This window comes from Ziziphus jujuba, chromosome 8, assembly GCF_031755915.1.
Source record: "Ziziphus jujuba cultivar Dongzao chromosome 8, ASM3175591v1".
Lineage (NCBI taxonomy): Eukaryota > Viridiplantae > Streptophyta > Magnoliopsida > Rosales > Rhamnaceae > Ziziphus > Ziziphus jujuba.
In genome coordinates, this window is record NC_083386.1 from 1,600,834 (window position 1) to 1,623,486 (window position 22,653).

Sequence of the window (22,653 nt, forward strand, 5' to 3'; positions counted from 1 at the left end):
AGTTGGCATTAATTTCAATGTCATACATACATTATAAATAGAAGGGAGTATAGTGGTCTTTGAATTAATATATATGAGAGAAAACATAATGTGAATTTCTCAATAAGTTGAGCTTGAACATGGTGTTATCTATTATATTCTACACGAGTATATATAAAATGTCAGCATGACATGAGACAAGAAAACTCTTTCGGCCAAACCTCAGCAGCAAACCTTCCACATCTTTGTCCTGGAGAGTGCGTGTACACATACGCAGACTGAGGGAGATAGATGACATTCTTGGTGAAACTGAACATTGATACCAAGTCCCTTCCATCACACTTTATGACTAGAAATTTGCCTAACCTTCTATCCAGTTAATATACAATACACACTAACAGCATCTTGTGACAAATAAATTGCTTTATACACACCAGGACGATGCCTACGTACGTAGGAAAAACGACAAATACAAATGGCTGCTATGTAGTGGGTGTGGGTTCTTATTTTATGTATATGGTGTTGCTTGGGTTCCATAGGAAAGGAAAGGAAATGACATATGATTATATCCCCCTTTAAGCAACGTGGTTTCTCAGCTAATAAATGAGTTTTCAGACAGAAGAATATTAATTAAATACTAGGTCATCTATGAGACACTAGAGCATTTTATTCACATATTTTCCAGACTTTATTAGAGGATTATAATAAATTCCTAGTTTTAATTTATCACATATGCGTACAATATATATATATATATATATCAGCTGGTTTGTTTGAGAGCTGATCTTTTAATTTGTAAAATATTAGAGAGGCTTGGTTTCTCGAGTAGCTAGCTAGCTAGGGAGAGGCAAAAATGGTGAATGTGACTGAGCAATAATTTCAACATGGGCTGTGTGGCACTCCCGGAAAGCTACCTAGACGATGATGGCAAACCCAGCTGAACGGGTCTGTAACTATGTCACTTTTCACACACACACGAAATTAAATTACATTACAGTGATTGTTCATGCATCAATAATCTCTATAATCTTACATGAAAAAATACAAATATTATTTCACTTTCTTCTTTTTGGTAAAATCACTTGGGTTGTTTTATATATATTTATATATACATATATATTTTGAGAAATGGATAGGCCAGCAAGAGAACTAGAAGAATTAATTATTTGGTACAACAAGAACATAAGTACAGTAATCTTCTAGCTAGTTTAATAACTATTTTCCGGTCGAATGCTCATTTAGGATCCAAATTATGGATATCGTAGCAACCATATGACCGGCATGCGCACATATAATAAATTACTCTTACATTGAAGCTGTCAAATACATCATAGTTTTTTTTTTTTTTTTCCCCTTAATTATTTGATTATTTTATAATTGATTAGCCTATTTTTACTTTAATTAATTTGTTATTTAATTTATTTTCACATTAATTTATTATTATTACAAAAAATAATAATAATGCGCATTATTAATTATCTAATAAGGTGGGCTATACCATCAGTACTGCAAAAAACACTTGGTGTAAATTATTATTTAACATTAATTTGAAATACATATATAAATACAATATAATTGCTTTGAATTCAAAAAATGAAAATATGCATGTCTGTAAGTATTATTGTAGATGTGCAGGGCTATTCAAAAAAATAATTTTGGATATAAGTATATTATGCTCAAATTCTTATTGATATCCTAGCTAGTAAATAAAATAAATATATAGATATATAAATAAATTCTCTATTTGTCTATTTTCTGTGAAATTAATTTAGGACAATGTTTTTATATATACGTTGATGAATTTTCCAGGACACTTTAAAGTCATCCCCAGAACCAAAAAAACAAAGTAATGAAAAAAGCAAGCATGATAGGTGCATCCACAATGACAACGATCTTCATGATACGCACTTGTTTATTTCGCTTGCTTGTGAGGCTAGTTCTTTTTCAGGGACTGCATAAGGGTATCTGATACTTAATCCAAGCTACATTCAGACCTACATTTACATATAAATAACATATACGTGTAGTAGCTATGGCGCTTGTGTACTTGTTCAACTTTTGTTTTGATCAGTATGTTAAATGTAGAGGATTGGACAAAGGTAGTATAAAGTATAAAAAGTAATGCAAGAGGTTATGAGTAATTACAACCTCCTAGTTTGTTTAACAAAAAGTTTCTTACTTTGTAGACCATTCTCCTTTCAATTGACGCATATTCCTATAGGCTAAATGTTTCCAAAGAGAACTCACTGTATAAAATATATATTTCTTTCTGAAAATTCAGTATAATTTTCTATAAATGTCTTGGAAGATTATTACGTACGGTTATTACTTATTGCTGATTAGACCTGTTCTAAAAGGACAAAAATTCATTATATTAAAAATATATTTCTTTATGAAAATGTGCATATTTTCGGTTGAGCACCATATCTATATCTATTATTTGCTTAATCAATTCCAATTTGAGGCTAAACTTCTTAATTATAGACCATTAAATTTATATTAGAAAATTTATTTTGAAAAGTATTATTGTAAATTTAATTGGTCATGTGTACGTACTTAAAATGAATGGAAGAATGAGGGAAAATTTTAGAGAGATACCAAATGGCATTTTTTTTTTTTCTTCTTTATAATACTAAATTTGTTTTCTTCTTTTCATAGAGGCTTAAATAACGTAGATGCGGAATCCAGACAGGCAAACGAAAAAGGAAGAAGAAGCGACATGGCAACGTACCGCCTGTAAAAGCTGGCCTTTTTCTTATTATTTATAATATTTTTCCCCCTTTACTTAGTAATTACGTACTATGCGAAAGATATACATCCGCGCAAGAAAATCTAGAATAAGCAAGCCAAAAAAAAAAAAAAGAAATGTGTCCCTGCTGATGCTGTGTCATTCCACGTGCTCACCATGCAAACACAAAATGCCAAAACAATGCATTATACTATTTACCAAATCGGCAAATCCCATCACACTCACTCCAAAACTTTTAAATTATAGCATACACAAATGGGAGAACAATTAATATAACTTTTATTTCCTTCTTAATTTCTTTGTTAAACAAAATAAAGGTTGGAAGAGGAATATTAATGACGTAAGGATACAAAAGTTTTCACATGTAAAGTAACGCTGATTAAGTTCTCAAACATGATTATTATGAGTTGGCGTTAATTTCGATGCCATATATATAGTATAAATAGGAGGGTTTTTGGACAAGACGTTCATATATTCACCCAAATTCATTTTGCATTTTCTTTGAGAAAGAGAAAGCAAACACTTCCAGCAACCCAAAAAAAAAAAAAAAAAAAAAAAAAAAGACAGAGAGAGAGAGCAAAGAAAACACAGTCCTACTTGATTAACAACAATGGCGGCTTCTGATCTCATTTCTCAAGAACACTACCCTCAAGCCTTTGAAGATGCTGAAGCTCTCCGAAAGGCATGCCAAGGTATTTTATTTGATTATTTTCCCTATATATATATATATATAGATGTATGTATGTGCTTGATGAATTTCTTTCTTTTTGATGATTTATTTCATTTTTCCTGATTTACTCCATTAATTTTCTGTTCAGATCATTAACTTTGAATATGGGTTAAATTCAGGTATACTACTTATTAATATTATTTTTGAAACCTTTGAAAAAACCTTTAGGACTTGAGACCAAACTAAGTACTAATTAACCCCCACCTCCACCACCCCCTATATATCTATGAATTTTGCCAATTAATAATTATTGGTTTGTTTATTTATGAATTAGACCAAATAATTCACACCTAAAAGTACTCTCTGTATGGGCCATGATGCCTACTCCTCGTTGTAGGCTTTTCCTTCGGATTTTGGTTTATAAAACAATTACCTCAGCAACCACCCAAAAAAAAAAAAAGTACTCTCTGTATGCATATATCTCAATTGATTGTCGAGCACTGAAAGGGGTATGTTGATTAATATTAATTAAATTGATGTATCTATTTTCTTTAATATATATTTTTACCCCAAATTTAACTTAAAAATATATTTGTGATATAATAATGTATTGTGTATTAGTAATCCTGTAAAGAAAGCTCTGTGGGTAGGTGGTTGGGTCCGTGGTGCTATATAAAATGCATATTTGGGGTATAAAATCACTACAAACATACTTTTTCTTTTAGAAAAATAAGAACAATAAATTAATAGATAAATGAATTAATTAATTAGCTCAACAGTGGATGCTTTAAGTGTTCCCTGGCAACGTTTCTCCCGCATGTTTAATTATTATATGCTCAACAGTGAAAGCAATCAAGTTGCAGAGTTTTTTTTTTTTTTTTTTTTTTTTTGATGAATAATCAAGTTGCAGAGTTGTTCGAAAAGCTTGTCGTGGGTAATATTATTACTATTATATATTAGTTTTATTACAACTGTATATTAATTTCTTCAATAGTTAATATCGAACATCTTGCTTTTTGGATATTTTGGCACAATATATGCAAATAATGTACCTATAAAGTAGTAGGTTTCAATTTTCTTCAGTGCAGAACGATATATATATATATATATATAGCATGTATATATTTATACCATAATATTAATTGGGATTTGTTTTTCCCTGGTTGTCATTGTTGTGGTTCATAAATTAATTAGGATGGGGCACTGATGAGAAGGCTATAATATCGATATTGGGTCACAGAAATGCAGAACAAAGGAAGCAAATCAGGCTAGCTTACCAACAACTTTACCAAGAAGATCTTGTCAAGCGCCTTGAGTCAGAGCTCACTGGAGATTTTGAGGTTTTGCTTTCATTTTTTTCTTTTTTTCTATATAAATTCCTAATTTTTTATTTTTTGTCTTCTTTAATATCATTATTGGTGTCATTATTATATGTGTAATATGATACCATAATTTGTAGCACATATGCTTATTAATGGACAAAAACATGCATAGTGATCATCAAATTGGTGTATTAATCCGATCTTGTTAAAAAACAAAAAAATGAAACAGAGAAAAATGGTGGAAAGGGACAGCTAAATAATATTAAATTTAGAACAATTTCCAAGTCCTTTTGAATGGTTATATACCCCATATTGCATGATTATATGGAATATTAATAACACAAAGTATATTTTAGTAACAAAATGGAATTAATTTGGTGTCTAATTGGGGAGAAAATTTACAGAAAGCTGTGTACCGTTGGATACTGGACCCAGCCGATCGTGATGCGGTATTGGCACACGTGGCGATCAAGAAATCTGATGTTGACTCCACAGTGATCATCGAGATCTCATGCATTCGATCCCCCGATGAGCTCTTGGAAGTGAGAAAGGCTTACCAGAATCGATACAAGCATTCCTTGGAGGAAGATGTTGCTGCACATACCAAAGGCGACCTCCGCAAGGTATGTACTTATACATTTTTTATTTTCTCGAAACTAATGTGCATTTTTTTTTTTTTTAGTGTCAAAAAGATACGAGTATAATTATAACAAAAATAATATATGAATTAGTTGATTTAATCATATTCTTGTAACATATATAAACAAAAATATAAAAAGAGAAATGTATTGTACAGCTTTTGGTTGGTTTAGTGAGCTCATACCGATATGATGGAGAAGAAATAGACAACAGAAAATTGGGACATTCAGAAGCTGAGATTCTTCATGAGGCAATCAAAGAAAAGGCATTCAATAGTGATGAAGTTATTAGAATCTTGACTACAAGGAGTAAGGCACAGCTCAATGCCATCTTCAATCGCTACAGAGAAGAACATGCCACTTCCATCACCAAGGTAATACTCTATTACTAAATCACATTCTATTTACCAATTCCATCCTAGTTATTGTTATTATTTCTGATTGCTAATATATATTTTATTTTGTTTCTTATAATTTCCTAGAATTTGTTGGGTGATTCTCCTCCTAACGATTTCCAGAAGGCTTTACATACCACCGTTCGATGCCTCACTGATCCCCACAAATACTTTGCAAAGGTGTGTCATTGCCCAACCAAGACAAAATAAAAAGAATTATAATATGTGCTTTATGAATCTCACTTTTTTATAATAATAATAATAATAATTTCTATGCAACAAACATACTAATAATAATAATAGTAATTTCGCTGCAGCATACATATTGGTTATGATGAGTAATTTTATATTTACTTGATAATTTCATTCAAACAAAATACATAATGATTTTTTTTATTTTTTTATTTTATAACATGAGCATGTAGATTCTTCGTGATGGAGTAAAAAAACTTGGGACAGATGAGGATTCAGTGACAAGAGTAATAGTAACAAGGGCAGAAAAGGATCTGAAGGTAATCAAGGAGCTTTATTACAAGAAAAACAGTGTTCCTCTTGAAGAGGTTGTGGCCAAAGAAACTTCTGGAGATTACAAGAGGTTCCTCCTCACTCTGCTTGGAAAGGAATACTGAATTTGATCTTCTTCAACTTATGGTTGGATTAATGGCGCTTCCTGTTTAATTTCTCTTTTGAGTACTTAGTTTGTTGCTTAGAAAGACTCTGCTTTTAGTTTGTCTGTCTGGGGTTCTTTTTCTATGTGCTTTGCTGTGTGACCATTTTGTTTCTGAATGGTTTTGAATTCTATAAACATTAAAGACTGCTTTTTTAGATTCAACTACAACGAGGAAGACCACACACTTCACGTCGTGCAATGTAAAAATTATTATTAAATATAAACACATATAATAATATGAAGATAAGAAGACCCAAAAAAAATAAAAAAATGAGGACGCCTACGCAGTGGACCCACTAGGGAATACAGAAGCTGATGAACATTTTAGATATCGCATTGTTCAGTGAAAAGCCCCCTGAATGATTTTGGTTTTGGGTAATTGTCCGTCTATCAATAGGATTTATGTCAGACTGCCCCTTCTATTATATTTTTAAATTTCGGATCATTCTTTAATAGCTTAGTGTCTAACCATATATAAAATAGGTTATATTTCTTGAACAAAAACAAAAGACAATACGTATAATTTTCGATTGTTGGGTTTTCAGAAATTTTTGGTTTATTCAATTCTTTTAATGACTGTTGAATATTTCGATTAAAGAGGAAAGGAAAAGCATTTGTTGATTAACAAAAGTGGGATTAAATATAGCTACTTCATCAGAATCCTCAACTTATTAGCTTGTGTTTTAGAGTGCCATTTTATACATAATAATTCCCAGTTCAATTTTCCATCCAAAAGCCACAAATATATATATATATATATATAGTCTATAATATATGATTGATTCAATTTAATTGCTTTAATTGGAACAGTTGCGGAATGTTCAATGCATGGCTATTGTCTGTGCATAGTAATATTTGTATCTAGTGTTGCATTATCAACCGTTTAAATAATGATTTAATAAAATAACATTATGATAACAAAATGGTAAAATTTCTGTAATCTTGCTAACACTTCTCGAATAGCTGCCGATATAGAATTAACAGAGCACCGTACCACAACTTTGTTACTAAATATGTAGGAACTCCTTTCAACTAGAATCTGTATGCAGAATTATATTGTCCCCCAACATGCATTTTGAATATGGAAAAACAAACATAAACAGAGGAACTAAGGTGATGCTATAGTTTAGTAAGGCATTATTGATAAACCACCGTTTAGTTTTTTTTTTTTAATCCATATATTTTTAAAGAAATTCTTGCCATGACAAAATGGTATCACTGGCTGTGCAAAAAGATAGAAATACATGCATCATTTGATACTTCTACTTGATAAATTTATTCTTTAGTCTTAACTTGATTTGTGCTTAAAATTCTTCGATTTTGCCAGTTATATGTATATACATATAAATATTACTTCTTGTTTCCTTTTTCTAATTTCCAAGGCATGATTGTGATATTGTATTTTAAGATATTATAATAAAGTATTGAAACTATTTGAATATCTAGTCTACTAAAGACAGAAAGTAGTTTAGAAGCCGAATTAATTAGCACTTTTATTATTATAGTTCTCAATGGTAACAAGATACTTTTACAATAAAAAGAACAATAGCAACAGAAAGAAACAGCAACAATTAACAAAGAAAAAACAAATCGACCGAAACTCTACTAATGCTCCTTTCTTGGTCAAGCAGTTGAAACTTTGTTACTTACTTTTCAAAAACTAAAAACAGTTGTTTTTAACCCACAGCCAAACAAGCTCGAACATCTCAATGGCGATTGGTATATAAAACTTCGTTATGATGCATTGTCAATTAGTCTCCTCTTGCAATCAAGGTAAGTAAAAAATCCTTATAGTTTCCATAAGCTGAATCTTCAATTTTCTTGGATAGGGAAACTCCATACTCACTATGGAACTCTTCTTTGATCAATTTCATATCGGTATCGGCTCGAGTAACAACTACTCTTGTGAGTCCCTTGCTGGTACTCTTGTCTGCATCATTTCTCATTGCTGCTTCCAATACCTAAGGAAGAGAAACTCAGAGGCATTGCATTATCCTGTAATAGATTTGTTTTATAATGTGCCAAGAAACTATTTTTCGAATTTAAAAACTCAAATTATTCATTAAAAAGATTTCTTCTTTGATGTTTTAAAAAATACTAGTAAGCAATTTTCAAGTACATGATTAAGTGGGGCTTAATTACCTTGCTGAAATATTTATGAGGAGCACATAGACATTGGACTGTTTCTTTTAACCTCAAATCACCATCAAGATCCTACAAAAACAGCAAATTACTTTAAACAACAATTAATTATGAAAAATAATTATAAAATAATAACAAAATGCCCTTGAACAACTTGATTAATAAATTCATTTATTAATAATTTACCTCATCAATGTTGTTGTTATAAAGCTTCTTGTAATATTTATAGACCTCCTGAAGATGAGGCTTGCTCCTTGTGGATAGTATTCTTACCACCTCATCGTCTTCAATGGGGTTTTTGTTATCTGCATTCTTAAAGGCATTAGCGAGTGTCTTTGCCTCAGATTTTGCAGTGTCGTCCTTCACCTTTTGTCCTTCATATCTATAGGCACTCACCAATGCCACCAAGAGCTACTCAATACCAAAAAGGAAATCATCATTTACAATTTTGAAAATGAAGGAAATGAAGAAAGAAATTCTAAATGCACCCAAAAAAGAAAAAAAAAACTCTATACACCTACTATTAATCATATTTCTTATGTCTTGTCTCGATATATGTTTGTTGGGTGTATTTAGAAATTATAGAAATGACCAATGTAGAATATGTTGGCATGTTGGGCACCAATGGGCTTTCAACCCTGAAATCGGGCTTAATATTTCCGAGTGGATGGCCATTTTTTAAACAAAACATGAAAATAATAATAATAATAATAGAAAATAATTTGATGTGGGAGCGGTTAAGGATGGTGATGATGAAGTTCACCTTGCGTTCAGTGCCATGGATGTGGTGGGCCACATCTTCTTCAATGGAGTGATCAAAGAGGGAATGGTAAGCTCTCCTAGCTCCCAAGAGTTCTTCAGATGATCTGCTGCATGCAACCTCCACAATAATACCGTAAGACTGTGGGCCCTTCTTCAAGGCTTCCTTAATCGAACGAGCATCTCTCTCCCATGGATGCATGGTCCACAGCACCACCGCATTCTGATCATCATCACCAAAAATATCTTATAATTCCTTTTTTTTTTTTTAAACTGGAAAAACAAAAATAATAAATGGAGGAAAAAAAAGAAAACCTTAAAGCGCAAGAATTCATGCTTGAGAAGCTTGAGACGGTGATCATCCCAGCGTTCGAATAGACGCTCATCTTCAACGAAGAAATCCGAAGAACCTTTTCTGAATGATTTGGTCTGCTCTGGATGCCATTTTCCCAGTATTGATATCAACGACTTCTCATCCACTCCCAGTCCTTCCAAATCAACATAAAAAAAAAAAAATTAAAAATGAATTTTTATATCATCATTTATAGATATATATATATATATATATATATAACGAGTGAAGGTAATATTAGCTCATTTTTAGTAAATAATTTTTTTTTCAAAAAAAAAAAAACCCACAATATAAGTATGAGGAGGTAACGAGATTTTTCAATGAAGAAAGAAGACGATGAAATTCAATACTGAAATTGGAAAGAAGAAGAATGTGAAAGTAATGGAATTTACTTTTAGAGCAACAATTTGGTCATTTTCAGTTAAATTATTAAAAATCACACTTAGAAACTGATTCAAAATAATAACAATAAAAATCATTGAAATGGAAAACAAGAGAAAAGAAAAAATGAAAATAAATAATCGAAGAACCTGAGAAAGCTTTGGTGAGAGTCCCCAAGTCATGAGAGAGAGCCATTGTTCGGCTTGTTTGTGTGAAATTCGGAGACCTTGACTCACTTTGGGCAAGTAACTAGTCAGAAATAAGCGCAATGAGTGAGCTTCGCTGCTATGCTTTTATTTATATGGAAACTCAAGGCCATTTTCGTCATTTCATGTTGATGGGCATTTTTGTAACTTTGCTACTCATGTGAACATAGCAATAATGAAATAAAAATAAATAATAACACGCTGTAAAGATGGTAGATCAACCCAACTCAACAATCAATAGTGAATTGCCATGTGCCAATCTTCTAAGTAATTAATACTATTTAAAATAATTAAATAAGCTATAAGCATTAATTTAAAATTAATGGGTGCAACGTTGAAAAGTCTTTGATTAATTTTTCATTTAAAAAACAACAGCGAATGCGTTACATTATTTTATTATTTTTTAAAAAACTTTATTATTCAATTTATGCTGTTTCTTTCAATTATGTCCTCAAACTTTGGTGTATGTTTAAATGAGCCTAGTTTTGTTTCGATTTTATGTTTTTCACCAGGAAAACATGGTAATTGTACATCTATCCCAACTTCTTTTTGCTTTTGTTTTCCGCCAAGAAAATATAAAAGTTATATATGTATCCCTCCAATATTTATAAAACATTTAATGTTTCAAAATTAATTCTATATAATACATGGCAAATTGCTACATTTAATTGCAAATGAAATATGTTAATTTTGTAAAACTCATCCGTACATTAAGGTTATATATATATATATTGTCTTAATTTTTCTAAACAATGAACTATGATATAATATATGATTATCATTTCTTTATATCTTACACTATTCAAACTCAATAGTATGGGATCATTTGAGATAATCACAAAGTTTATCAAAATTTGAATTTTAACTATGAACCTATAAGTATGAAGATTAAGTTAACTTTCTTTTATTAAACTACTACTTTCTCTATCTCACATTAATGTTTGTAGTTTGAGAATACATATATAACATATATATAAATATGAACAAAGTTGCCAAAATTAAAAACATAATAAATAAAAGACTTCATTATCATATATCTTATTAAATGATTGTTGTTTTTTGGGCAATATATATGAAATGAAAGTTTTATTCCAAAAAAACTGACAAAAATATTTTTATTATTCATTAATTTAAAAAATGAGCTCTAATCCAAATAAATATGGTATATGTCATAGAAAAATTTGACATTATAACATATTATATACTTAGGACATGTACTCCCTTTTTTTTTTTTTTTTTTACAAGCACCACCATAATATTTGATCAAAGAGGAAGGTCCAAAAAGCAAATTAGTTTAATATATAATTTATTCAATTTTTCAAAAGAATCATATGAACCACATGTGTACGAGTACATTAATAATCCTTGTCCGTAAGTTCATTACTTTTTGGCCGGTAACGATGACTTCGAGGGAACAAAGTGGTAGGTACAAACCATTAATATATATTATCGCAATATATTTATATATATATATACATAGTAATAATAAATATAATATCTTTTATTTCTTTTGGGATAAATGTGATTGGAATGTATGTGAATATGGGTGTCTGGTTTTATAGGATTTATTTTGTTATATATAACAATTATTGATGGGAAGTCACAGAAAATTGTATGGGCCATCTGTCACCCAAAGAAACAAAAAAAATCTGTACGGGCGATCTGCTTCTTTAGGAGGAGGCAAAGTAAGTTTCATATATGGACATGAGCTGCCAGACAGCTAAGCTAATTCATGGTACATATGTTTCTTCCTTCAATGAGAGGTATCAATTTTATTATAAACTATATCCAATATTATTAAATGATGTTCCACAGGCTTGCATACAAAAGCTAGGATTTAATTAGATACAAACAAATGAAAAAAGTCATAAAAATTACTTGGTACCTAAGTTTTCTTTCCTTTTCTTTTCTTTTCTTTTTTTGTTAAAAAAATGGGAGACTATTCTAATATTATGAGTAATATTAAAATCATGATTTTTTTTTAGCATTTTAAAAGATATCAAAGAAAATTATTTTGTTTGGTCATGTAGAAGTATAAGAATCTCTTCTTTGTAAGCTTTAATTAAAAGAAATTTAGTATCATCAATGGAATACCTCGATTTAGTTTGATAATGTACAAATTTGTTTTTAAATATAGATAATCATTCATGAAAGAATAATTTTATGTTTTTAAAAACTAAAAATTAATATTTTAGTGCATACTGAAAGGATGACCTAATATTTTAATTAATTATTAGCTGTATTTTCAAAATATATATATATATATATATATATTGTTCATGATGAGGCACCTGAATCACATGCGAAACAAAACTAAATGATCATGTGAGGTCTACCAATACCTGTGATGAAAATGTTGATAATTATTATTTATCTTCTCCAGTACATAAGAGTTAATTAATCAGTTCACAGCTTACAGAATCTTTTATGAGATAAGTTTAATAATTAAATATTTATTCCATTTTGATTTGAAAACTAGGCCAGAGCCAGCAAAAATTTCGTCTATCAACCATGGAAGGAGTAAGATAATTGGCATAATATCCCACCTCAAATTAGAAGCTTGGATTGAAGGCAAAACTGTTTGATTTGCAGGATATTCTTGGTTGAGGGAAATGATGAGGGTTCTGACTTCTGAGGCAAGCCCATCTCGGAAAAAAAACTACACGTATTTGGTAATGGCACCTAAGATTTTATTGAATACCTTATGAGCGGTAACAGCTTTACTATAATTTTGAATTCACACCTCTACATAAATTAAAAAAAAAGAAAAAAAGAAAAGGAATATTGTGCTTTATATTGTGCATTGTAGTGTATGAACCCACATGGGCGTATAGCGATGCAAGTTTCAAACAATATTATCCGTAGGATTTCAATTATATATATATAAATTATGATGGCAGGCATTATTTAAATTTAATTACTTACCTATAGAACTTACTAGAAGAAGAACGAGAGTTCTTAGCCAAAAAAAAGGGGAAAAAAAAAAAAGAAGGAGAACGAGAGTAATAAAAAATAGTAAACTTCAATAAAAAAAAAAATGAAGAAAATATATGTCTATTAGAAAGAAGAGACATGTGTGAAGTTAACCTTAAAAGGAAAAAAATAATAATATAAACAAACAATCAAATCAATACAGCTGTGTAATTGTTCTGACAACTACACAACAACCAATGTGATACATGTCTCATTTAAAAAAAATAAAAATAAAAATAAAAAATTCTCTCTTTCCCTATACATATACATATATATATATATATATATATTTTTTTTTTTTCAATAAAATCTTGACTTAAGAAAAAAGGGAAAAAGCCTTCATCTGCTAAACTTTGATAATAATTTTTTTCTTTTTGCTAGTAAAACTTTGATGGTATTGTTAGTTATTTTCTAAACAGAAGGTACTCACGTGTCAAAGTAATTATCAATTGTAACTAAAAAAAAATTGCATAAAATATACTCATATTTCTTTCTGATAGGAAATATATTATTTTCATAAATATAAGTATATTGAAAAGTAGGTCATTAACATTATTCTGGATCATCTATTGAAAAAAGAAAAAAAAAAAAAAAACATTATCCTGGATCTACCTTGTTCAAACTCGGAATGACATTTTTTATTTTAATGTATAGATAGTGATATTATTATTTTTCTATCAACCTTTAGTAAATAAAATAATAACAGTATATTTGCTATCAAAAAAATTGTCAATATCTAACTAAACTAACTATCTAAAAATGATGCATCTATTATTATTATTATTTTATATATGTTGTATTGTATGTCAATTAATATTTTTATGTGTAGATGTGATTAACTTATTAATTAAATTCATCTCATTTAATAATATTTTAGTTTGATAAAAAGAAAAACATATTAACTAATTAATGGATAGTTATGACAATTTATATGTTTAAGATATATGTTTTTGAAACATCCTATTAGCTATTACTACAAGAGTAATGAAAAAATTAAGTAGCAGAAGAAAACAAGCTGTATTTATTATGGTAAGGACTGCTAACTGTAATTCTTCAAGGACGTAGGAGAAAATTATAATTTGCAAAACATTGTGTCCTAATTCCTAAATTATAAAAATAGAGGTGCATATCCCATTTTAATAGAAAGCAAGGACTAGGGGTTATTTTGCAAAACGGAAAAATTCGGAGGGTTTCAAATGAAACAAAAAAAAAAAACAGCGACACGTTGTCAGATATTAAAATATTATTACTCATTTTCCACATGCGCAAAGACTTGAGTATTATCCAATCCAAGCTTTGCGAAATTTTAAATTTCAATACAAAGGCACGGCATTACAGTGATTTGGCCAGAAATGAGGGGGTATTTTAGTCAAAGAAAAAAGAAAGGTGCTCTCGCGGAGAAAAAGCTTGAAAATCAGCGAGGTTGGAGGCAAACGCGGAGAGAGAGAAGCTAACAGAAACTAAAACTGAAAAGAGAGAAGAAAAATAAGAAGAAGAAGAAGAAGAAGAAGAAAAAAAGGGGCCTAAAATGCAGGGACTATTTCGAAGACTAAGTAGTAGTTCAGAGCATAAACTAAGAAGTTTGAATGAGACGGTATCGTTTTCGAAGAACCACGGAATGGCTACTCTCAGAGTACCCGAACTTGTTCCTTCTCCGGCTCAGGACTCTGAGCGCCTCAAACAAGCTTTTGATGGTTCTTCTCTCTCTCTCTCTCTCTCTTCGCTTTTCCATTTTTTGATTTTGATGTACATATATATGTATATATATTTTTATATCTTTCTTATCGAAGGTTTTGTTTTTTTTTGTTTTCTTTTCTGTTTATGGGAGTAAATACTGAAAGTTTGCGAGTTTAAGAGCGTTTATTTGTTTATTTTTTGATAATGTGTCATTGGTTAATGAATCGGCTACAATATGCTTCCCGAAACTGAATTCCTTCTTTTATCTTTTTTATTTTCTTTCGTTGGTTCAGCATCATGGGACTGAATTTTGATCCTTTTCCATTCCTAATTTTCTTCTTCATTTGGATTTTCAGTTATTTTTTTATACGCATTCTTTTGGTTTTTGTTTAATGGGTTAGTGGCAAATCGGTTAACTCATTGCGCAATCAGTATGCGTCAACTGAATTTTCTTGTTTTGGTTATCTATTTAGATTACTTTTATCTGTCTCTTGTTACTCTTCTTCTTTTATTTTATTTTATTTTATTTTTTATTTTTGGATTGCTTTTGATTTTTGGTGATTTGGCTATTTCATGTTTGATCGTTTCCAGTTTCTAATTTTCTTTCTTCTTTTGGATTTTTATGCTGCCTGGGTTTTGGTATTATTAGCTGTTATTTTTCAATGAATTGATTGTGGTTCTTATTTATTTATTAATTATGTGGGTTGTGTTATAGGATTAGGAACAGACGAAAATGAAGTAATATGGATATTAGGACACAGAAATGCAAGCCAAAGAAGGAAAATCAAAGACACTTATCAGCAGCTTTACAATGAGTCCCTCATTAGCCGTCTCGATTCTGAACTTTCTGGAGATTTTGGAGTATGTATCTTTGCTCTTCATAATAATTTGGAAAACAAGAAAAAAATTTTAAACCAGTTGTTACTTGCGATAATGTAAATGCCTATACAATAACTATTATAATAATGGTGTTTGACAGAAAGCAGTGCTTTTATGGGCATATGATCCACATGAAAGGGATGCGAAATTGGCAAATGACGCCTTAAGGAAGCATAAGAGGGGTGTTAAACACCTAAAAGTCATAGTTGAGATAGCATGCACAACCTCTCCTCACCACTTGATAGCAGTGAGACAGGCCTATTGTTCTCTTTATGAGTCTTCACTTGAAGAGGACATTGCCTCTACGGTTTCTGCACCCCTCATGAAGGTAAAAGGGTTCTTGTATATACAAACAACACTTGAAATAGTGTTTTATTGAAGAATCACATCATGTTTTTGTATAATAGCTTATCTTCGAGATTTCGTAGTATTCCTTTTCTGTCGGTCAACTGCTTTGCTTGGACTTGTGGGAAACTGGCATATAAAGTTGATGCTTAACAAGTGCGCAAGAACATTGCTATTTGCAAATTTAATCAATTAATTTTCTTAATTAAAATAAATTGGCATGGAAAAAGAAATTCTTTCGCACCGCATGTGGAAAGTTCAAGGTCACTTGAGCTGCTGCTTATAGTGGCTTAGTTTCTTTTAAAAAGTTTGATGTGAAAAGAGCCTCAGAAAGTTTTGAGACTCAAAAATCTATTATTTGATCACTTGATCAGCTGTAAGTTGATTAGTAATTCCCAGAATATAATCAAGCAAGCCTGTTGCGATGTAGTTTATACTTATGGTTCAGTCTTTCAATCTAGCATGACAATGCGTCCTCTTGACTCACAATATGTGTATCACACAGCTTCTATTGGGTCTAGTGAGCTCCTACAGATTTGATGAAGAGGTGGTGGACTTGGCTATTGCCAATTCAGAGGCATCTACATTACATGAAGGCATCGAAAAAAAGCTGTTAGATCATGACCTTATTGTATGGATTCTCAGCACTAGGAATATATTTCAGCTAAGAGAAACTTTTAAGTGTTACAAGCAAAAATATGGAAACCCCATTGATCAGGTATTGTCTCTGCAGTTGATTAATCAAGAAATACCTGTTTCTTTATTTTATAGCTTTTGCTGGGCTATTCATTGGACACTTTCCTTGACAGGACATTAAAAGTTGTGGTAATGGTGATTTGGAATCTCTTTTGAAAACGGTGACTGTGTGCATAGAATCTCCAGAGAAGCATTTCGCAGAGGTAGTTTTTTCTGTCCATCTATACGGAAAAAAATTATATTATTGGCCAGTTTTTACTCCTAGTATTGTCACTCCTACTGAATTTCTGACTAAATGCAATTATTAAGCTACATTTTTCCACCTTTATGTAGTTCTGCAGAAGTTAACACTTTCCTTTTACACATCATTGCTGATTCCTTTGTTGTTAGATTTCGATTCCATATACATTATGACTTCCTTCTTTTTCTTGGATGACCAACAGGTTATCAGAGATTCCATTGTTGGGCTGGGAACAGATGAAGACTCACTAAGTAGAGCCATCGTAACCCGAGCAGAAGTTGACACCATGAAAATCAGAGAGCACTATACCAATCTGTACAAAGCCAGCCTCGATGACGATGTTAAAGGCGACACATCAGGAGACTATAAGAACTTCTTGTTAACCTTGCTTGGAGCAAGATTCTGATTGGTCCAACCTGTATGAACCCCTGTTTTCATTGGGTTATGAACCATGGTGTGCCTGCATTTGGAACTTTAGAATAAAAGTGATGATAGGGAGTGTCATAGGACACAAATCTGAGACCTTAAAATATGGTGGTTCTAGGTTTGATATTTATGATGATCTTGTATAGAATCTTCATGTTTTGAGCTTAGTTTGTTTATCCATCAGAATATACAAGGGCAATAACAAGGTATGAGGACTTTACTTATGACAAGAAAGTGCTCGGTTATGGAAGAATTGTACTTGTTTTACAACTGTTTGATTATGTCAAAGTTCTATTTTTTTATGGCTGCCATACCTGTTTTGTTCATTAAGATTTCGCTTTGGTTTTATAAGAATTTGAAATAATCATCAAGTTGATGGATAATTGAAAATATTAACTCCTCTTATCACCTCTTTCAAATGAAGTACAATGTTTTACGACATCAATGTCAAAATGTCATTCTTTTGAGTCTCAAATTTTAATATAATAATATATAGTTTTGCTCACTCTTTTCAACTATAAGCTGATACAACTATTACAAGTTAAAAACCCTCAAAGAATTTACTTGTTTAGGGCCTGTAGAAAAACATTATAGCCCTTCATCGAGATAGTTCAATGTTATTTTAGTACATTTCCAAAGACCGGATTGGAGACAAAGTTTGATTTGATTTCAATCCCCTTCCAACCAAAAATGACGGAGCAAGTATGCAACTTCACAGCATTCAGACAATCATATCAGATATTCTTGGCATTCGCCTTTTCCACAGTTCTGAATATTAGCAATTGCTATTCATGGCAATTTGTCAAGTAAAAGCTTAAATTTCTCAAGTAAAAGTATCAAATGATTTATGTACTACAATCTTTTTGCACAACCAGTGATACCATTTTCTGATGGTAAGAATTTCTTTAAAAAAATATGGAGGAAAAAAAAAAAAAAAAGAAGAAGCAAAACTATAATATGTTGTAGTTATTAAAATATTCACCAAATTTATTTACCAAATAACATGATAAAATATATGATTAATTAGTTTATTTATTTTTTATTCATGTCTCCATTTAAAAATTCTTTTATATAAATATAGCAACCAATAATATCAATATTAATTTATGTCATTTAAGTAAATAAAATTTGTAAATATTTTGATGCATGTAAAACTGGTAATAGTATGTATATATATATATATATATATATATAATATTATATAAATTAGTTTACATGTAGACATCCCGCTAAAAGCTAATTCTTCCATTAGAAAATATTGTTGTGTGGGTTAATAATTATTTTATGAAAACTCAATATTAATTAAAAAAAATACTGATTTTATCTTACAATAAGACTTCTTAATTAGAACTTTGTGATCTAATCTACACATATTTAAGAGTTTTAATTCTGTTGAAATCATATATTTTATTCATATTCAAATTTTTATAATAAAAATATACTATTTTACACAATGTTATAATACAAATGCAATATTACACAGAATATTATATGCACACTACAAGCAATTTTATAAAGTTCAAGCATTACCCTCAAGATGTTTTGCTTACTAGAACAAATTGATAATAATGAATCAAATTTGGATTCACATGGAATGACAAAGATAATGGTTATACATCAAAAACAAAATAGTCACACCGCACATTGATTTGAGTCATTCTAATTTTGAAATTGTTAAGGCATTGAAGGTATTGTATAATTGAGAATTACTTATTTTATTATTTTTTTCTGTTTATGAAAATCGGTAGTCTTTTGTTAATAACATGAGGGAAAAATTATTAGTGTTAATTAGGACACAGAACTCGATCACACAATTTTTTAACTTGCAGACATAGGCTAATCATGATATTTTTTCTTTTCGCTTTGAAATTTGATTTGTGAGTATTTTGGCTTTACTCTTTTTTTTTTTTTTTTTTGGGTACATTTTCCATATTCCATATGAAATTTGAATTGTGAGTAATATACATAGATAGATTTTTTTGGGTAATAGAATTGTGAGTAAAATACATGTCTGTATTGTGGTTCTAATCTTTCTTTTAATTTGCACCATTATCTGCACAACACTTGATAGTTAGCAGTTTTGTTGTAGTTGATATCCTAAGGTTGGTAGGAGATAATAGCAAGGTGGTTCGGTTGCATTAAGATTGATCATAAAGGAAAAGCAGCATGACTAGCGCACTCACTTCAACTTCCACAAATAATTGACAATCTATGGAGTTTAGAGTCTATGTTTGTGAGTTTACAGGTCATCTTGTTGAATTGAGTTTAGAGTCCATGTTTGTGAGTTTACAGGTCATGTTGTTGAATTGGAAATCGAAGAGCATCATTTTGAAGTACTTGAATTATTGTGTTTGTTTTAAAACTTTTTTTTTTTTTTTAATTTTGTTTACAATATTTTGTCTATGTTGATAATGAAACATTTTTTTATTTTTATGCAAGTAATAAATATTGTAAATATTCTTCTCGATACAACATTCAATATTTTGAATAATAATTGTCAGAAACAACTTGAAGAAAATTTTGATTTTTGTCATAACATAATGGAAGAAAATTTTGTAGTAAAAATTATTTTGGCCCCATTGGTGGATTTCCTTTATGATTATTATTTTTGATATATGTTCATGTAAATTTTTATAGCGAGTTGGTTTATGTAGGTAAACTTAGTAACATGTACAGTGAAAAAAATAGCGTTATGTAGTATTTGTACTAAATGTTTTCACCCTAAAGTTAAAATAATTTAAATAAATATTAATTAGTTATTTAGAAAAACTCTTCACATAGAACTTAGGGGGGAAAAAATCATTTTGAATCTTTGGTAATACAATAAAAGAGGTTCTTCTTCTTCTTCTTCTTCATTTTTTTTTATTATTTATTTTTTGTTTTTTTTTTTTGTTTTTTTGGTAATTTGCACATGTTGAGAGTGTATATAGTTTAAAAGGTTATGCGCACAGAAGGAAAATCAAACAAATCAGCCCATCACATAAGACAAGTTTTATATGGAGCAGGTACCGCGGGCTCCATATGGAGCAGATACTGCAGGCTTACATGATGTGAGAAAGATACAGAGACCCGAGGGCTCTCATTACTTGAAGAGAGAGAAAAGGAGCTCAAGAATCCCTAGCTTTCTTTCTCTCTTTACATTCTGCCTTGCACAACTGAAAAAAAATAAATAAATAAATAAGAAAAAGGCTGGGTTTTTCTTCTCATCCACCTCCAAAATGGTCAGTATTTTCTATCATTGATCTCTGATTTTGTATAATTATTATAAGTTCCTAAATTTTGCTCAAGTTACTAAATTTTGCTTTTTGCCCATTTTATCCATTCTATGATCTCGATACGAGTGGCTTATGAAAAAAGTTTTGATTTTTATTGGCTATATTTAGGTGTTCCGCTTATTTGTTGTTGATATTGTATTGAACACTCTGTTTGGTAGCTGCGAAAAGCTGTTAATTTTGCTTTTGACAAATCGCATCGATTGATGATTTAAACTTTTGTATTCTATTAACTAAATAAACTTGAAGTAAGTTAAAATGGGAAATATCTATTCAAAAATGTGTATTTATCACTTCTAAACTGTTTTTTTGGTGTAAAATTTGTAAAGAAGTTTGTGTTCTTTTCTTTTTCTTCTTTCAACTTTTTCTATGTTCATCTTGTATGCATAGATAAAGCTTAGTAGTAGTTATCTTGTATTTGTTCATAACCATTGTATTTGTGAATTTCCTGCTGACAATCTATACACACATCCTCTAAACTCTATGTTCATTTTTTCCCCCCCTTTGTTATTTTCCATTGTTTCACAGAAATGTCATTCTTGGAGCGAAAGATTTCAGTATTAATATCAGAAAGCTTTTCACCCTTTTCAGGTGTGAAGTTAAAAAAACCCACCAAGATGTTTCATAATTAATGCTTGTTGAAAAATATTGATTTCTGAGATGGTTGAATACTTTTAGGTACTGTCAAACTTGTGAATTGGAAACAAAGTTTGGTTGAGTTCCTTTCAACAAAAATGGCGCTAGTATTAACTTATACGGCTGCCAGACAGTTGTCTCAGATGTTACTGGCATTAGCCTTTTTCCATGGTTCTGAATACCTATTAGCACTTGTTATTCATGGCATATCAAATGTCAATCTCGCATCTCTTCTAATCAGCAACCACTACATTCTTGCAATGATCTTGTCATTCCTGGAGTATTTTGTTGAAATTCTTTTAGTCCCTGAACTGAAGGAACACTGGTGGGTTAGCAATATGGGACTTGCACTGGTCGTCATAGGGGAAATCATACGTAAATTAGCAATTATAACAGCTGGTAGGTCCTTCACACATTTGATCAGGACTAGTCACGTGGAACATCATAAACTGGTTACTCATGGAATCTATAAGTTTGTTCGTCACCCAGGATACTGTGGTTTCTTGATCTGGGCAGTTGGCACGCAGATAATGCTGTGTAATCCGTTGTCAACAATTGCATTTGCTTATGTTGTTTGGCGCTTCTTTGCACAACGAATACCGTATGAGGAGTATTTCTTGAGACGGTTTTTCGGTCCTCAGTATGAAGAGTATGCACGACGAGTTCATTCCGGTGTGCCATTTATACGGTAAAAACAAATTGAGTTTTCAGGCATGGTTAGTTTCATCTTGCTATACGTGTCTTTGCTTAGTTACAAATACAATGCTGTAATCACAAAGGGCTTGGAAATTGGAAGTTGTTCCGTGGTCGTAGTTTAGATTATGTTATTTATCTAGTTCTTTTTGGCAAAGTGCTTGTTTGGAACTAAGCCCTGTTGACATGATCCGCATAACTAGGAATGGAACACAAACAGAGTGATTGTTGTACTCAAATTTTTCAAGGCTTCACCCCTAACGCTGTGTCTTAAGCACAAATTTCCATTAAAATATTTATGCTTTTCGCTGCTTTGGTCTTAGACGTAGCATCTTCATTACGTAACTGCATGTTTTGTACTTTTCATACATATGATGTAAGATCAATGAACAAGCTAGAAAGACTGGCTTATGGCAAAAGAGGTTGACTATACCAGTATTCTTAATATACTGCTTATAGAATTACACTTTTAAGAGAAGTTTATGACACAACGTAATCTGTTTTGATCCAAATATGAAACTCTAGTATTTTTCTTTTTACAGCTAATGACAC

General features: G+C 30.7%; 4 protein-coding genes across 6 annotated transcripts; 3 read left to right on the top strand and 1 right to left on the bottom strand.

The window, feature by feature from the left end:
- The first annotated feature begins 3,255 nt into the window (after positions 1 to 3,255).
- On the top strand, positions 3,256 to 6,578 carry LOC107412759 (annexin-like protein RJ4). Its single transcript, XM_016020577.4, has 6 exons — positions 3,256 to 3,420; positions 4,593 to 4,738; positions 5,125 to 5,343; positions 5,517 to 5,732; positions 5,841 to 5,933; positions 6,179 to 6,578. The coding sequence occupies exons 1-6, from the start codon at positions 3,339 to 3,341 to the stop codon at positions 6,380 to 6,382; spliced, it is 960 nt and encodes a 319-aa protein (XP_015876063.1). The 5' UTR covers positions 3,256 to 3,338; the 3' UTR covers positions 6,383 to 6,578.
- Positions 6,579 to 7,890: 1,312 nt separating this feature from the next.
- Positions 7,891 to 10,327, bottom strand: LOC107412758 (annexin D4). The gene is made up of 6 exons (XM_016020576.3): positions 10,207 to 10,327; positions 9,640 to 9,812; positions 9,329 to 9,547; positions 8,752 to 8,976; positions 8,566 to 8,637; positions 7,891 to 8,384 (listed from the first exon to the last, which is right to left on the bottom strand). Exons 1-6 carry the CDS (start codon positions 10,250 to 10,252, stop codon positions 8,175 to 8,177), a joined length of 945 nt encoding a protein of 314 aa, XP_015876062.3. The 5' UTR covers positions 10,253 to 10,327; the 3' UTR covers positions 7,891 to 8,174.
- Positions 10,328 to 14,613: 4,286 nt separating this feature from the next.
- LOC107412756 (annexin D3) lies at positions 14,614 to 17,802 on the top strand. The gene is made up of 6 exons (XM_016020574.3): positions 14,614 to 14,930; positions 15,629 to 15,774; positions 15,893 to 16,120; positions 16,643 to 16,855; positions 16,947 to 17,036; positions 17,277 to 17,802. The coding sequence occupies exons 1-6, from the start codon at positions 14,765 to 14,767 to the stop codon at positions 17,478 to 17,480; spliced, it is 1,047 nt and encodes a 348-aa protein (XP_015876060.3). The 5' UTR covers positions 14,614 to 14,764; the 3' UTR covers positions 17,481 to 17,802.
- Positions 17,803 to 20,561: 2,759 nt separating this feature from the next.
- On the top strand, positions 20,562 to 22,423 carry LOC107412754 (protein-S-isoprenylcysteine O-methyltransferase A). 3 transcript variants are annotated; one of them, XM_016020569.4, is made up of 3 exons: positions 20,562 to 20,721; positions 21,301 to 21,363; positions 21,451 to 22,423. In XM_016020569.4, exons 2-3 carry the CDS (start codon positions 21,303 to 21,305, stop codon positions 22,098 to 22,100), a joined length of 711 nt encoding a protein of 236 aa, XP_015876055.3. In that variant the 5' UTR covers positions 20,562 to 20,721; positions 21,301 to 21,302; the 3' UTR covers positions 22,101 to 22,423. The 3 variants fall into 3 exon arrangements, with proteins under 3 accessions (XP_015876055.3, XP_015876058.3, XP_015876056.3); XM_016020572.4 differs by lacking the exon at positions 21,301 to 21,363 and having other exon boundaries at positions 20,564 to 20,721; XM_016020570.4 differs by lacking the exon at positions 21,301 to 21,363 and having other exon boundaries at positions 20,565 to 20,721; positions 21,364 to 22,423.
- Positions 22,424 to 22,653: the final 230 nt, after the last annotated feature.